The following is a 17,149-nucleotide window of genomic DNA, read 5'->3' as shown; positions in this document are numbered from 1 at the left end:
TCTCCCTCATACAGAATGATTTTTCTGCAGCCGTTTGGCTGGCGTGATGCGAAAAATAAACGTATTAATCCGCAAAATCAGCTGAATCCTTCGTCCCCATACACAACAGTACGCTGTATAGTGAAGAGGACGTCTTCTACCGTACACGTCACAGCGCCCTCCTCCTCAAAGCAAGACCGAAGCCGGAAGTCACTCATTTTCCTGGCGCGGGATTCAAAAAACTAAATAAATATAGCGATCGCTTCCACACACATCCAAGCGGTCCATATCATTCAGGAGCATAAAATACCGCGTGTATTATGAAATAAACATGCTTTTTCATGTCACAGGCACTTTAAGGATGTGTCTAAAGTAGAGATAGACCGATATGGTTTTTTTTTAGAACCGATACCAACTATTAGTAGTTAGAAGAGTCTATAACCAATATTCATTTGCGGTAAAAGTGTAAAAATTGGCGTAAAAAAAAATTGAATAATGCAAGCACTGAACTTCATTGAAATCCTTAAAGCAGGGGTATCCAACTCAGGTCCTTACGAGCCCCTATCCAGCTTGTTTTCCATGTCTCCCTCCTTTAACACACCTGAATCAAATGATCAGCTCATCAGCAAGCTCTGCAGCAGCCTCATAACAATCCTGATTATTTGAGTGTTTAGTGAGTCACCCAAAAAATAATAGCTAATAATAAGGGGTGGCATGGTTCAGTTGTAGAGTAGTCCTTTTCCAACCTGAAACATGTACTTGTCTGTCTATGTTTTAGGGGTGTGATATATCGTGATACTTTGTATCCCAAAAGGTTATCAGTACGCTCATGCGTCATGCCAAGTATCGAGATATTGTTTTAAAAAGGTGTCACTGTTAAAGGGAATCAACAATTTGCTATCAAAATCTTCCACCATAATAGTATCTCAGTTAACTCTATGGCTGCCATTGACGGCGCTCATTTCCATTAAGACTGGGAAGGGCGAAAGAACGTTCGTTAATTCAAAACCAAAGCATTCGCAGTCATTTTTTCCAATTTTAGGGCATTTACTATTCTTTCTGTTCATTTTAGGACATTTACAGGTCACTCCCTGTTGAGTTTGAGTCACTGCCAATTCGTTTTTGGGTCACTTCTTGTTCTGTAACCCAAAATCAACAGGAATTGAACCATAAAATGCCCCAAAATCAACAGGAGGTGACCCTCAAAATGCCCCAAAATCAAAAAGAGGTGACTGAAAATCAACAGGTGATGACCTAAAATGGCCTGAAATTACCTTGTTGCCTGGCATCGGCTGCCACTGAAGGCAATAAAAATGGGAGGGGTTCATTTGCTGCCACCTTCCCAGTCTGCCACCTTCCCAGTTCAAATGAATTGGACGTCTCCTAGAGATGAATTTACAACAGAAGGATGAAGATAGCTTGTTTTGCTGTTTATTAGTTGTTTTGTAGAATACCCCAGATTGATTTCCTGACCGAGTAATCGATAATCGATGTATCGCCTTATCGTGAGATCATTATCGTGAGCTTTGAATCACAAATCGTCTCGCATTGTGAGGTAGCAAGAGGTTTCCACCTCTAATCGAAATTGTTGGAAACATTTATTTTTGGAGTGGAAATTAGATGAAATTTGTATGAGATTTCGTCTAGACGAATACAAATACATTTTTGTCCAAACCAAAAGACTAAGACTAAAACAAAAATTAAAAGGGTTGCCAAAAACAACACTGCTGGGGATACATGTAACACATGATCTTTGAGTCAGTTGAGATTCTGTGGCATAACTTAAAAATAGACACACCAGGGATTGCTGGAATCTTCTTTGGATTCTTTTTGTTTTGATTAGAGGAAGGGTCCAAAATTCATCCTAATGGTCGTGAATGTCCCATCTACAACTACGAAAAAGGTTTGGTTGAGGGTAATACTGTCAAAGGAGTTTTTGAATCCAAGAGTTCACTTACTTTTTCCTTTACATGTTAACATGGTATCTTGAATAGTAATATGAAAACATAAGTTGGTTGTCCACCTTAACATTCCCCAGCAAATATTCATTTTAGTTTTGTGTTTGTGTCTTTAGCTGAGAGGATCAATGAGGTCATTGTTGGCACAGACCAGCTGATGGAGATCTAAGTGGCCTCAACTGACCATCACAACCTGGATACTGGTGACACACTTTACAGTCCTTGTAGGTTGTGTTTCAATAAAAACTGCAATCCAATCAAGTCTCATTGTTTTGACATGGTGCATTTATTATTGCTCCTCGCTTCTAATCGCCCTACTGAATGATGGGGCTCTACTGATAGGGTTCACGCCTCCCTTCTGTGTTCCCAGCGTGTATGTGCGCGTGTTCGGGATTGCACGCTGCGCAGCTGTGAAAACCAGAGATGTCGAGTCAAAGCAGTGGGAGTGGTGACCACAATGGAGTGGGGGGTTCCGTTTATTTGTACACAAAAATGGTGTATGTGTCTTTTCTGGACCACCCAGCTTGATCTTGTATCAGTTAACACCAACACCCCGCCCTCGCGCACACTACACTCCTCGGAAGAGGAAGCGTGCTCGCAGCCTACGCCTTTATTCTTTCTTTTCACCCCCCCCCCCCCCCCCCCCCCCCCCCCCGCACCTCATCTTTTTTACCCTCTTTGCTGCCGCAAGATTTATTGCATCCCTTCGGCTGAGCGTTTCTTAAATTACAGGTTGGAAGTTCTTTAGTCACGAAGGGAGACGACGCGGACAAAGTTGTCTGTGTGGAAGCTTTGTATTTGCGTGTGATTTACAACGGCCTTGCTTTCCTTTTGTGTCTGAGGCTTTGCAGGAATATAAAAAAAATGTTTGTTTTTTTTTTTTTATGTGTCAGTCGTGGTCTGAGGATAGCCTCACTAGTGAGAGATGAGTAAAACCCTTACATGGAGTTTGCTTTTAAAGCCCAACTTTGCGATGTTACTGTAAAGTTACGTCGATGGTAGTAGCCAATCATGTGGTTCATCAAAACCTTACTAACCGCAAGATGCTTTTCACAAGACTTGACTACAAATGTAATGTCACAAACACAATAAAAATCGTGTGCGTTGACTCACTGTCTAAGGCACTAGTTAAGGCACTCGATTATCGAGCCTTTTCTACCTGCTTATTTAATATGATGTGATTTTGCATTTAAAAGGTCAGGTGCGCTCTAAAAAGGTGTTCACAACAAATTCGTAACACATTTATGATGTATGTACTGTAGTTGTATTACAATTGGTATTCAAACAGTCATCGTCATAAGACCAAGACAACATCAAATCGTACTGTACCTTTAGTAGTCTTCCTAAAGAATGTTCTCAAATGGAAGTAATCACTGGCTACATTTCTATGGACACATTTATGCATTCATATGAAAGCCTGATCGAAATGAAAATGCTCCCTGTACACACCCCATTTTGAATATTCTGAGCCAATCAAATACATTCTAATCAAGATTTCATTCCGAACAAGAGGGGTGTTTTATGTCAGTTTCTAATTTGTTCGCTGCACATGAAAACTTATTCCAAAATTTCGGAACAAACCATCGCATGTGTGTGACGTCAGTAGTGCAAGAGTCCTATTGGTTTTGTGTTGAATTTTTCAAAAAGGCCTATTAGGTTTTTTCAACATAGAGCGATGACATTTGAGGAGCCGATACCTTGTGCAAAACTGCTCCAAAAATTCTGATGGACCCATATTCCAGGCCCAACAGGAAATCAGGTATTTTGGATTGAATATGAAATTTAGATCAAATTACAGGGTGCTTATTTATCTGACATTGGCACCTAGGGAGTTAGTTGTATCCTTCTCAAAATTGGTGAGACTGTTTATGAGACGTATTAGATCTAAATTTATCAAAATGACGAGTTTTCATTCACAGGCCTGGCCTGGTTGGGGTGCTAAAGTTGGCCATTTTTTTGGCAATACACCAAATTCAGTAAATGACAAATAACTCCCCACAGGTAAGTAACCGATCTGTTAATTACACAAATTAGAGAAGCATCACATGATTTTTCAAAGGGTGCCAATACTTTTGTCCGGCCCATTTTTGGAGTTTTGTGTTTTTTCATTGCAAGCAAAATAAATGAAGATATTACTACCAAAGCATTTGTAATTGCAATCATTTTCTGGGAGAAATTGAGCATTATCTGACAGAATTGCAGCTGTGCCGATACTTTTGGCGAGCACTGTAAATGGCCCCGTAGTGTTAGTGTCACTGAGTATCATGAGTAGTAGAGAGACTGGAAAAGTCACAAAAAGACATAGAAGTGGACATCCTGGGTAATTTTCAATGATCAAAAATGTGTTGTGTATTTTACCATTCAGCTTCATTAGAGAACAGCAGTTACTGAAACATTGAGCAGCTCAACTGTCAAAAGTTTAGCTCAAATTCACCTGAAAGGTTCATAATGCATTTTATCTTATTTAGAGGTTATGAATCAAAACTGCATTTTTTAATTTTGTTTTTTACTGACTACTGTAATCCTGCAAGTTAGCACGTTAACTTATGCAAAAATACACCTGAACGTGTGAATATACAAGTACGTGCAAACCACATATTAAAGATCTCACACGGCGCACTCTTTGTTAACATTTTTCAGCAATCTGACTCTGACCTCTCTCTCCCGGCTCATGATGAGACGTGGCAGCTGCCAGTGTTTGCATAAAGCTTTTGTATATTTATACAAAGACCCCGGAGTGCCCTCAAGACAACGCCACCTTGGCTAGGGGCCGCCCTCCCGTCCGTTCGCGCGTTTGCTCGTGTGAATGTGAGTATGTTCACACATTAATGCCTACACTTACCTGTGTGTGGCCATTGTTAATCTGCCGAGTAACAAACTCATCGCCCCATTGATTATGTGTGCATGTGTGGCAGAGTAGTTGTGGACTAGAAGTCATTGACAAGAGGCCGGTAGAGGGGCCAAAAGATGTACTGAAATTAAAGTACTGTTAGTTCAAAATTCTCCAATAAAAGAAAATGGTCTTCCAAATAATTACATTTATATAGACATACATCAAGTTGCAAATGAGTTCCCTTTCTACGCTGGCAACATAACCGGATTTTCCGCACAACACAGATTTTACTGTTAAAGTTGAAATTCATATCAAAATACTTACCGGTACAATAAAATTACTACTATGAAAAAAGGAAAATACATTAAAATGAAAAAATAAGATGGTGTACTTACCAATGCTATTGCTAATACTCAGCCTAAGTGTTATAAGTTTGTTCTTGTTTTATTATTCAACTTTTCAGTAGTGTCATTCTGTTTTTATGATAATTTTCCTACATGCAATTCAATTATTATTATTTTTTTTGTATAACAATGTGACTTTTACACATATTGCAATTACTTCATCATGGAATACTACACCTGAAATATGGACATTTAATTTATTTTTATTAGCGCCACCATTGGAGGTTCCACACCATTGTGTCTGGTAGCCAAAACGCACTATAATACTGTACAAACGTGAATAATAGGGATGGGACAATACTATACACTTAAACTCACGATGTGATGCGCCTCGATATGCAAGGGTCACACGATACAATATCAATACACGATACAATATCAAAAAATGTTTAAAAAAAAAAAATACAATGTAATTATTTTTGTTTTAGTTGTACATGCAAATGCAGCACACACATTATAAAGCAGCTGCAAAACGCAATAGCAATCGACTGTCATCTCACATTTTGCGGATTTCGGGCTGTGAAAGAATGTTATCTAGACACAGTAGTGAAATTATCCTAAATTAAATGGCTAAACTATGAAACGACTTGAAGATTTCTTAACAGAAACAATACATATGGCAGAAAACACTCCGGTGACTTGAAGTTCCGCTCTGAGACCCCCAATTTGGCCAAATTTCAAAATTGTCCTATATTCCTGTGTGATACATCATTGGAAAGCTTAAAATCTCTATTTTCGGGGGGAAGAAAAATTTAGATTTTTAGCACCTTAAAAGTAGGTTAAATCAGGTGAGTGAAAAATAAACAAGTTTCACATTTTAAAAAATGTTTTGGACACCCATCCTGGTATATAATAAATAACAAACACTTCAAGATGATCCCTTTTTGTCTATTCAAGTCTTTGATAATCAATATGCATGCCCTAAGACAGACATGTCCAAAGTTTGGCCCGGGGGCCAAATGCGGCCCGTGGTCAACTTTCATCCGGCCCCCAGCCTCTGTCATAAGATCACGAACGTCTGGCCCGCACACAGACTTAATAAATTGGTCAGCAGTACTGCTACCAGCATATGAAGTAGCTTACACATTAAATGCTGCTCCTCATTTACCCACTAAAAGGCAGCAGCACTCTAAGCAACGTTGCCCCGTGTGATGCTTGACTTCCAATTTTCTAAAATGGCAACAATCAACAACAACAAAAAGTTGACTGCGACGGCCGACGCTTCAAGGATAGGTGGAAATTGGACTATTCACTAAAATACACAACTGTGTCTGCCTCATTTGCAAAGAGACAGTCGCTGTTTTTAAAGAGTTCAATGTGAGGCGATATTACCAAACAAGACACGCTGACATGTACGACAAGATTACAGGGAAGATACGCAGCTAGAAACTGAAGCAACTTGAAGCTAGTTTAATTTCACAGCAGCAATATCCTGAGAGTCGAACGCCACAAAGGCTAGTTGCGAGAATCTTGAAATTATTAAATGAAAAAATAATAATAAAGCAAATGTGACACAAAGAATGGCTTGCTAAAATTTGCTTGAATATATTGTTCTACGTAAATGACGTCAGCCAAGGTCGGCCCCCCACATCCTTACCACATCAAATCTGGCCCCCTTTGCAAAAAGTTTGGATACCCCTGCCCTAAGACGTGGGTGGATGTTCAATAATAAAGGAAATTGGTGCGTGAGTAAATGTTTAATTTAGCCCTGTTTTATTTTGTAAATAAACATGACTAAACGGGGAGTTAGCTTTATAGTTAATGATAACTTTACTGCATAAATTTTTTTATTTGGCTAGATTTGAATATGTGCAAATCCTTTCCAGTGGAATTCTAGGTGGTTAAATTCCAATACCATAAAAATTTTAATTTTTTGCAGTGGGCTTTTAAAATATTTGTTCAATGATGATTAAAGAATGTGAATGCGAGATACTGAGAATAAAAGGCTCCATATGCATAAAGGGAACATAAAAAGGTGACTACATAACACCATCTATTTATTGTATTTGACCTTGAAGCCTAGGACCTAGGCTTCATGATTTAAGCATCTAATGTATCCAATACATCAATATCATCCCATAATAAGCAATCCTAACGGCATCAAGGGTCGAAAAGATAATGGATAGCACGCTAGTCAGTTAGCCTGCTGTATCCATAATTCTCAAGCTAGAGTTCTACTGAATGTAGGTCTTTTTGAGGCTCTCCGGTAACCCGATGAGCGAGTATCATTAAAGACGCAATGATTTTAACGAGATATCATCGCGTACTTACCTTGTTTCGATCCAAATACTCCGTGTAGCATGTATCACCGAGTGTCAAGACACAGCTGTGAATGGCCACAGCCGGACTTTGTGGGGATTTTATAGGTGAAACACAGTAATATAACGAGGGGCGCGATGCAGAAGTCAGCGACAAAAAGGAGTGGTCGAGATTTTTTTTTTTTTTTTCTTTTTTTTTTTAAATTTCTTTGTTTAGATCGATTATTTATCATCTAAAATACCGGGATAAATGCGACAGTAATAAAAAAAACTAGCGATAGTTATGAGGTTGATATCCGTGACCTATTTACAGACACTATATTTTTTCATTATGACGTAATTTGACGTATTATGTTTGATATTTAAAGTTTAAAATAGTGAATAATATTTTAAAGTTGTTTTTTTAAGTAAATATTAGACATTAATAATGATTCTAAGCTAAAAATGATAGCAATTTCGAATGATAAATGTAATTGCAGACCATCTTTTTATTTCTGGGTTGAAACAAATGCGGTTGCACAGTGTCAGTAAACGGGGGTATCCAGGCTAAAACGGACACATTAAAAATAGTCCGGGGGCATAATGCACGATGAAACTGCTGTGGTATCATATAGACGTTTAGGCTAGGTTCATACTACAGGTCTTAATGCACTAATCTGATTTTTTCGTGTTTTTCCGACTCGAGTGAGGCATTAACTTGACGGTCTGAATGTGACAAGTCGCATAGAACTGGACCATTTTAAATCCGATCTGGGTCACTTTCGTACATGGTTAAAATCTGATCTGGGCCACATTTTTCCAGAATGTTGCAGCGGTCTGTACTGTCAAGTCTCCCAAATCGGAATTCATGCAGCAATTATGTTGTCAAAGAGCGAGAGAGACGCTACGGTAGCGGTGCAGCTGTGCGTTATTAGCGCCTAGCTTGCATTGAACACGGCTTTTGGGGAAGGGCCAGGCTTGACAACGGTCACAAAAAAATTAAAATGGGTTGAGGATAAGCCTGAGAACGATCGGTTTTCTCTCTGCTCTATATGAGCAATATTTTAACATTGCTTACACGGCCGAGAGTCGGGGCAAACTGCCCTTATGTGTGTTTGACATGCACGGACAGTGCGTGCATGCTATCGATCCATATAAACTTTGAATATAAGCCTAAACAAGGGATTATTTATGTCTGTTATTTGTGTCCTTTTTGAAAATCAAAATATGATATCCCTGGAATGACGGATGACAGCCAGCATATGTGGCCATTTGTTTTTATGCTTCTGCGCATGCGGGTCTTGTTGCTCAGCGCGTGTCAGACTGCGAGTTAGTGCGCATGCGTAATACTTGAATGGTCTCAATGGACAAAGGCAGTCTGAATGGGCACGCCAAAAAACCCGATATGACAAAAATCGGATTTGTGCATTAACACCTGTAGTATGAACCTAGCCATAGTTCGATCAAACACAACAGTTCTCTTGGTTTTAAATACAGCAGTTTATTTTAAAGAGGGGTGCAAGAGCAGAAACTGTTTTTCAGCCTTGTCTGTGTTTTCCGCCATATAAATTATACAACTAGGTCAAATATTCAAGTAACAAAAAAATAATAATAATCTTTGCACATTAAAAATCAAAGTCAACCCTAGGTGAGTGACACTTTTAACTGGTCCAATCCCCGCCCCCACCTCCTTCTCCTTTTGGGGTTGCATGCAGGCAGTAACTGCTGTCTGTGGGGGGCGTCATTGCAATGCTCAAGGCGCCAATTATAATAGTAGTCAATCACTTGCATGCATGAGCCTCTCGCAATTTGCCGCCCGGGTGACCGCCCAACCTGAACGTGCCAGGAACCGCCATTGACATTTTTAGTGGAAACCGATCGTCCCTGCCTCTTGAACGATACAAAATGGTTAGTGGCTACTCATGGTAAACTTGGAGAAGCAGTTCAGCGTTTTGACTAAAATATTTATGTGCTAACTTTATGTGGCAGTGGATCTTGTCGCTATATTGTGATCCATTAAATCAAAACTCGACATGTATTGTGGCGCCTTGTATCGCGATACATCGTCAAACGATATTTTGTCCCAAATTTTGTGACTTATAGTATCCATTTAAGGCAGTACTTCTCAAATAGTGGCGATGTCAAGGGTGGCGCGTGTGACCTCGGGGAACATGCTTTTTTTTTTTGCGCCGTACTAGTATAAAGTGTACTTGCACATCCACTCAGTGGGTGGCAGTGGCGCTCTCATTTTCAAAGTATTTTTGAAGTAAGCAAGAGCACACGGAAGAGACTCATGAAGAGCTGGAGAGCTGTGCGCCGTTTTCAAAAGCCGTTTTCCGGCCAGACTCACACAGCGACCCACTGTCTTCTCCGGTTCTCACGTGTCCGCCCGAGAAGTGCCATTTTCGGCTTGGGATCGTCGCGACGACCGCCCTCACCTACGGTTCTCCCACGGCCGGCGAGAATGCGCTTTTTTCGGGCCGTTTGCCTTTTGGCTTTGACATTTAATACAGTGGTAGATTAGGAAAGACCACTGTTTACTGTGTCTAAAAATGATAATAGCGGACAGCCGGAAGCCAAATCAATTAAGACGCCACTTAAAGACATTAGACCCCAATCTCATTGATAAGCCGCTTGGTTGTTTTTTTTTATAGCGAAAACGTGCCGAATATTGCCAACATGTGTTTTGTGTGGGGTTTTTTTTCCATGTGTGTTTTTTTTTCTATTCAGTTTTGTTTTTTCGGTCATTTTTTTTTGCCATATTGTCCTCATGAGTTAATGTTTCTAATCAATTTGAATTTATTATTTACTGATTTTTCAGTATCAAATGGTCAAAAATGTACCTTGAGTGTATTTTTACAGTTTGGATGTGACTTTTTTTTTTAGTTCAGGCAAATTGATGCGCGTTAAGTCTTTTCTGTTACAAACAAAACAATGTTAATAAAGTTATACTTTATAAGCTGATCTCTGTTATTTTCTTTAATAGAAAAAAAAGGATACAATGTGAGGCAGAGGCGTACTTATAATAGTAATATTATAGACAAATGATACTATTTACAGTGGCGGCAGAGTTTGGGGGGGCGCCAAACATTTATGTCTTCCTTGGGGGGAGGGGGGGGGGGGGGCGTAACAGAAAATAATTGAGAAGCACTGATTTAAGGTCACATTTTTTAGGTATAGCCACTAAAGTCTGTTGCACTGATGTGTGCCAAAGCACATTTCATGTCATGCAACGGCATCCTACATCAGTTGTTGCAGACAAAAAGATCATCTGGCATCAATGTCCTGCTTTGAATAGAGGGAATTTCAACAGGAATGTTGACATTGCCATTGTTTTCAATGTGGTGTGGTCGCCTCAGTCTTCCAAATGGGTGTTGACAGTTGATCGTCCAATTGTGATGTTGACACCCTCAAATGTCTCACGTGTCCTTCCAAAATAATATACAGCTGTTGTTTCTGGTTGGTTACTTCAGCCACGCTAACCCTTCACACTCGTCACGACACGCAGTACGTGTGGTCATGAAGAATCGGCTCTCGGCAGCCAAGTTTTTCCCTGTATCAGCCTTTGCCTTTTGTTTTCTTTTCAAAGTAATGAAAATGATGTCTGGAAATGAAAGTGTAGAGTTGCAATGAATCACCCCAATAAGAAAAATAGTGCATTCGGTGAAGAATATCAGTGGTAGAGGGAATGTGACCTTCCCCACATCAAATTCATGAGGTGAGACATGAACCTTGAACGTAAGAGAACATATCTAAATGTCAGATGTTTTACTTGGAAGCTTTTCATTAAAAAGAAGCACCAAGCATGAAGCATGGTAAACGCATACCCATTTTTATCATCTTTCCTGATTTTAAATTGTGAGTCCCCACACACGTCAAGGAAAAAACTGTGTGTGGTCTTCTCAAGATGGGCAACACAATTGCTATACAACCATTCATAGTGTGTATATTCACAGTTTACTAGTCCTTCTAAAAAGAATAATTAGCATATTGTGATAAAGTTCATTATTTTCTGTAATGTACTGATAAACATTAGACTATCATATATTTTAGATTCATTACAAACAAATGAAGTAGTTCAAGCCTTTTATTGTTTTAATATTGATGATATTGATGATCTAAAACCCAAAAATCCCTATCTCAAAAAATTAGCATATCATGAAAAGGTACTCTAAAGAAGCTACTAACCTAATCATCTGAATCAACGAATTAACTCAAAACCCCTGCGAAAGATTCCTGAGGCTTTTAAAAACTCCCAGCCTGGTTCATGATTCAAAACCGCAATCATGGGCAGGACTGCCGACCTGACTGCTGTCCAGAAGGCCATCATTGACACCCTCAGGCAAAAGGCTAAGACACAGAAAGACATTTCTGAGCAAATAGGCTTTTCCCAGAGTGCTGTATCAAGGCACCTCTGTGGGAAGGAAAAAGTGTGGCAGGAAACGCTGCACAACCAGAAGAGGTGACCACACCCTGAGAAAGATTTTGGAAAAGGGCCGATTCCAGACCTTGGGGGACCTGCAGAAACCTGGAAATGGGCTACAGAGACGCAGCACTGGACTGTTGCTCAGTGGTCCAAAGTACTTTTTTCAGATGAAAGCAAATTTTGCATGTCGTTCGGAAATCAAGGTGCCAGAGTTTGGAGGAAGACTGGGGAGAATGAAATGCCAAAATGGCAGAAGCCCAGTGTCAAGTACCCACAGTCAGTGATGGTCTGGGGTGGCATGTCAGCTGCTGGTGTTGGTCTACTGTGTTTTATCAAGGGCAGGGTCAATGCAGCAGGCTATCAGGAGATTTTGGAGCACTTCACGCTTCCATCTGCTGAAAAGCTTTATGGAGATGAAGATTTCATTTTTCAGCACAACCTGGCACTTGCTCACAGTGCCAAAACCACTGGTAAATGGTTTACTGACCATGGCATTACTGTGCTCAATTGGCTTGCTAACTCTCCTGACCTGAACCCCATAGAGAATTTTTGGGGTTCAGGTCAGGAGAGTTGGAGAGACACTGCTATCGAAGCATCCTGGGCCTCCATAACACCTCAGCTGTGCCACAGGTTGATTGCCTCCATGCCACGCCGCATTGAAGCAGTCATTTCTGCAAAAGGATTCCCGATCAAGTATTGAGTGCATAGCTGATATAATTAATTGAAGGTTGACTTTTTTTTGTATTGAAAAACACTTTTTTGTATTGGTCAGATGTAATATGCTAATATTTTTGAGATAGAGATTTTTTGTTTTTCTTGACTTTTTTGCCAAAATCATCAATATTAAAACAATAAAAGGCTTGAACTACTTCAGTTGTGTGTAATGAATCTAAAATATATGAAAGTCTCATGTTTATTAGTACATTGCAGAAAATAATGAACTTTATCACAAAATGCTATTTTTTTTTAGAAGGACTAGTATATAGTTGTTGATTCAAAAGTAACTACTTATTTTAAGATAGTTATAATCTATTCATATGTCGAAATATTTTTCTCAGTTTTGTGAATGTTCCATATGTGTGGGAATTAAATGTATGTTTGTTTTTTCCGAGATTGATGATTTTGTTCGGTTCCCAGAAGGCTTGGGAAACTAGTTGCTAACGCTGACACCCATATTGAGTTATAGAGGTGGGAATCTTTGGGCACCTCACGATTTCATTACGATTCAGAGGCTACGATTCGATTATAAATTGATTATTGATGCACAACCCACCCTCCAGCTATTAACTGCTTTTAATTTTTCGTACATTAGTTACAAAAGTAGTACAAAAATCCTCTCAGGCTTAAATAACCTACTATTGCAGTATCAAGTTAACAGTTCAAAACAGTAAATAAAAAACTGAAGTCCCCATTCTGTATCAGTAGCTTTAAACCATATATATATATATCTTCAACAAAACAAATCCTAGCATTTTGCAGAAATATATTTTTATCCAACTAAACGTGAACTCAGGTATAAATGGAAGACTGTGTACTACTACTTCCATACAAATGGCTCCAAAAAGTGCTTTTCTGCTTTAAGTTATGTAAACATGAACATGTAAACATTAACGGGTTTCCCTGAAGTAGAAATTCAAAAAATTAAATAAATAAAAACGTGTGGGCGTAGCATGTCATGGCTTGGCTAAAGTTACCCAGCTGGGCAGCGACAACCATGATAGCTGTCTGTAACAACAGAAACATCTTTTTTTTTTTGCGATGTTCCATTCATTTACAGCACCGCTTATCAGCTCAACCATATTAGCAACCTTGTTCATTGCTCTTTTTATGAAGCACGTGTGCTTCCAGCTTCCACTCATTGGTTTTGAAATGGGCTGTTACTGTAACAAACAATTCGGGGGCTACAGATCTCCACACATCAAACGTATCGGCGACTCTGTCTACATTGAACAGCGATGACATGATTTCTACTTTCGTCTGCTTGTAGAGAGCCGGGACTGCTGTGTCAGTGATACGGCGTCGGGATGGGATGACGTACTTTGGCTTGTTTTCAATATTCTTCAAATCCCCTATTTTCTAGAACAAGATTTTCTCGTAGAATCCAAAATATTTCCACATGTCTGGTTTTAAAATTTTGGGAGGAGGTCTAACCCTAACCCATGCGATACACTTTACATGTTCATTTCTTGTAAGAACTAAAGTTTCGAAAAAATTACAAGTACTTAAAAATAGGGAGTTACTTTTCAGTCACCCCGCATACAGTTAAACATCGATTTAACAGACTTACAGGGGCGGGGCTATTAGTAAAAGGTGAGTGTCTTATATTGAAGCACCTAATAAAACACACAATTGCAAATAATTGTCAAAAAGTTTGAAAGTGTTTAGTAACCGAAAACTTAATTATTTAGAAATGTATATTACGACCGGCCCAAACATCAGGCCGGGCCACCGAGAAGTGTCCCAATCCTTCCGATTACCTACCGGTCTTAAGTCATATTTTAGTCATTTCAAAATGTGTTTGTCTTCGTCTAGTTTTAGTCAACGTTTTCTCAATGTTTTTGTCTGTAAAATTCTAAAGTTTCACTCGAAAAATAAATCAATAAAGAAAGGTTTCCGATTATTTTGAATGAGCATTGACAAACAAACACATATTGTAGCATCTACAAATCTATCACATGATAATACACACTCAGCATAAAAACAGTACATTATTTTCAATTAATTATACCCACCTGGATGCCATGAACTGTATAAAAAGAATTTTTTGAAAAAAGTTGTCAAGCCTAATACTAATGCTAACGTGAATGTGAATGCTATGCTAATGCTACAAGTTACAGTTAGTGCGAGAAGATCACTAAGTACAGACCTTTAAACGCTAAGTAACACTGCATATTCTCTCTGGCCGAGATAAGAAGACAAATATTAGTTTGTGTTTCAAAACAAGCAACAGGGAGACTGGAGAGGACACTAGTGGGATAGTTGTGGATCGTAGCACGTCTCATGAGTGACACAATTAGACACTGCTACGGAGCAGGCTAACGACACACATATTGTGAACATGTGACATTTTCATCTCGTCAGATGAAAATTTGCATTCGTGTCGTTATGTTTTAGTCCCCCAAGACACGCTTTTAAGCTCGTTATCGTCTTGTCATTGTCTTGTAAAAAATTTTTCGTCGACAAAATATTTTCGTTATAGTCATCGTTGACGAAAACAACACTGATATCAATCAGACGTAACAATACAGTAACATGACCGGAAGTCCTATGGTCACGCCAGCCTGTTTAATCATGTGGTGTCTTTAAAGCACTGTAAGAAATAAACTATTTAACATACAGCGCTGATGTCAAAATTAAATTGGATTTGGTGGGATGGTAGGAAATGTGTTTTCTCCACTAGAGGACACTCATGCTTTTTAACAGGAGATCATTTCTGTAGATTTTTCCAATCATGTAATCGGTTAAAGTACAGTATAATAATAACAACAGCTCAGAAAGATGATGTTGTGTTGAGAAGAAAATACAGTGGTACCTCTACATACGAAGTTAATTCGTTCCAGGACCTTGTTTGTAAGTCAAAATACAAGTATGTCGAGCTGGATTTTCCCATAACAATACATTATAATTCCATTAATTTGTTCCACAGCATGAAAACATACACCAAATCCTTAATAGATACTGCTAGTACGATTACAAATTACAATTACACAGAGCAAAACAAATTCTGAAAATTTGAATAATAATATTATAATATTAATAATAATAATACTTGTAATAATGGAACGAATGGGGTTCTAATATGGCGGATGTGTTTTGCGTGGTGTACCTGAACGCACCGCGTGGTGGACTTGACAGAGTGAGGGAGGACTTTTTACTTTCACTTTGTTCAGCTAAGGCGGACAGTAGGCATGTTGTGCTGCACAAGTTCTGAAATAAATGATTAAAAACCTGACGAAGCTGGCGAATTCTTTGGCGACGTTACCACAACAATAATTGTCACCTTAACTTATAAAGACTGGCGAACCGAGGTTGGAGGTGGACCGTCGAGATTGTAGACATTCTACGGTCGTATTGTCGAGCCAATTCACCTACGCGCACAACAGGCTCAAATTTTTCTGCCATTTCTATCTTCATTTCAATGCTAAGCCTCACCTTTTTTTCCTTTTTTTTCCACCACCTGCACTAGCATTCTTGAAACCCATGTTGATCTCTCTCACAAGAAAATCTGCCGTGAACCCGTTTTAAGGGAAAACAAAGAAACTGTGGCAATGTCATAAATCGTCGCATTTCATGTAAGTCGTCGGATGTAGAAACAAATGGCGAGCCAAATTTTACATCGGATGTCAAAAAAATCTTGTGTCGAAATAATCGGATGTCGATGTACCACTGTATACCATTGTTTTTTGTTTTATTGAAAAAACGACATTCTAAGCAGTGACTACTCATTACTTGAGTATTTTTCCACCTAATACTTTTTGACTTACTTTACTTTTTTGGATGACTACTTTTACATGAGTAATTTTATTTTGAAATAACACTACTCTTACTTGAGTAAAGCTTTTGGCCACTCTACCCACCTGTAGTAATTAACTTTTTGGGGATAAATTTTATGTTTGCAGTTATGTCCGTGTTATACGGTTAGTCTCCCAGTCAAAATGGATTGGATGTCTAGCACCATCAATGACAGCCAGTGATTTAATATGGTCTCTATATAGTTCTATTTTCCTTTACTTCTTGGGTCTGCAGCAAATTTTCAGCCGGCGTAGCTGTCAAATCGCAGTTGGAAAATTGTCAAAAAGGCTCACTGATACGTTTTTACAACGAGATGGGATAAAAGTTACTGGGTTGTTTAGCTTGACAACTAATGGTTAGTCAGGCAAGCAATGAAAAATCCAATTTTCCATAATATGTCCCTTTTTTGTTCTTGCAGAAATTAAGCTTAAAGAGACATTAACAGTGGATGTGACAGGACACGACATAAGGTGGAGACAAATTTGGACACAGAGGTAGGAAGGGTGGAGTTTAGCTCTGAGTAAGGGGTAGTGGCAGGGAGCGAGGAGGGTTACAGCTAGTGGTGGTGTTGCGGCAGCAGTGTTGGTGGGGGGTTGGCCGAGTAGCTGGGTGGCTTCATGGCTTGAGGGCTGATCATGGGTGAGCAAGAAGACACAGCGAGGGAGCGGCCCACCCAAGTGGCAGTCAGTCAGAAACTTGTGTGTGTATGCCTGTGTGTGTGTGTTTGCTGCTGACCCTGACATATTAGCACAACACTTCCTCAATTTGTCTTCTGTGTTCTCCGGCCACAAATGAATTTC

The 17,149-nt window shown here is 39.2% G+C and overlaps 1 protein-coding gene across 4 annotated transcripts in view; it reads left to right on the top strand.

The window, feature by feature from the left end:
• Nucleotides 1-2,199, top strand: part of eif2b3 (eukaryotic translation initiation factor 2B, subunit 3 gamma) — a 70,560-nt gene extending 68,361 nt beyond the window's left edge. For all 4 annotated transcript variants that reach the window (XM_057858257.1, XM_057858258.1, XM_057858254.1 and 1 more), the window contains one exon: nucleotides 2,054-2,199. In XM_057858257.1, coding sequence (XP_057714240.1) covers nucleotides 2,054-2,106 — 53 coding nt within the window. In that variant the 3' untranslated portion in view covers nucleotides 2,107-2,199. The remainder of the gene's footprint in view (nucleotides 1-2,053) is intronic.
• The last annotated feature ends 14,950 nt before the right edge of the window (nucleotides 2,200-17,149 follow it).

This window comes from Corythoichthys intestinalis, chromosome 14, assembly GCF_030265065.1.
Source record: "Corythoichthys intestinalis isolate RoL2023-P3 chromosome 14, ASM3026506v1, whole genome shotgun sequence".
Taxonomy (NCBI): Eukaryota; Metazoa; Chordata; class Actinopteri; order Syngnathiformes; family Syngnathidae; genus Corythoichthys; species Corythoichthys intestinalis.
Note: the sequence above shows the minus strand (reverse complement) of the source record. Positions and strands in the feature narration are given on the sequence as shown.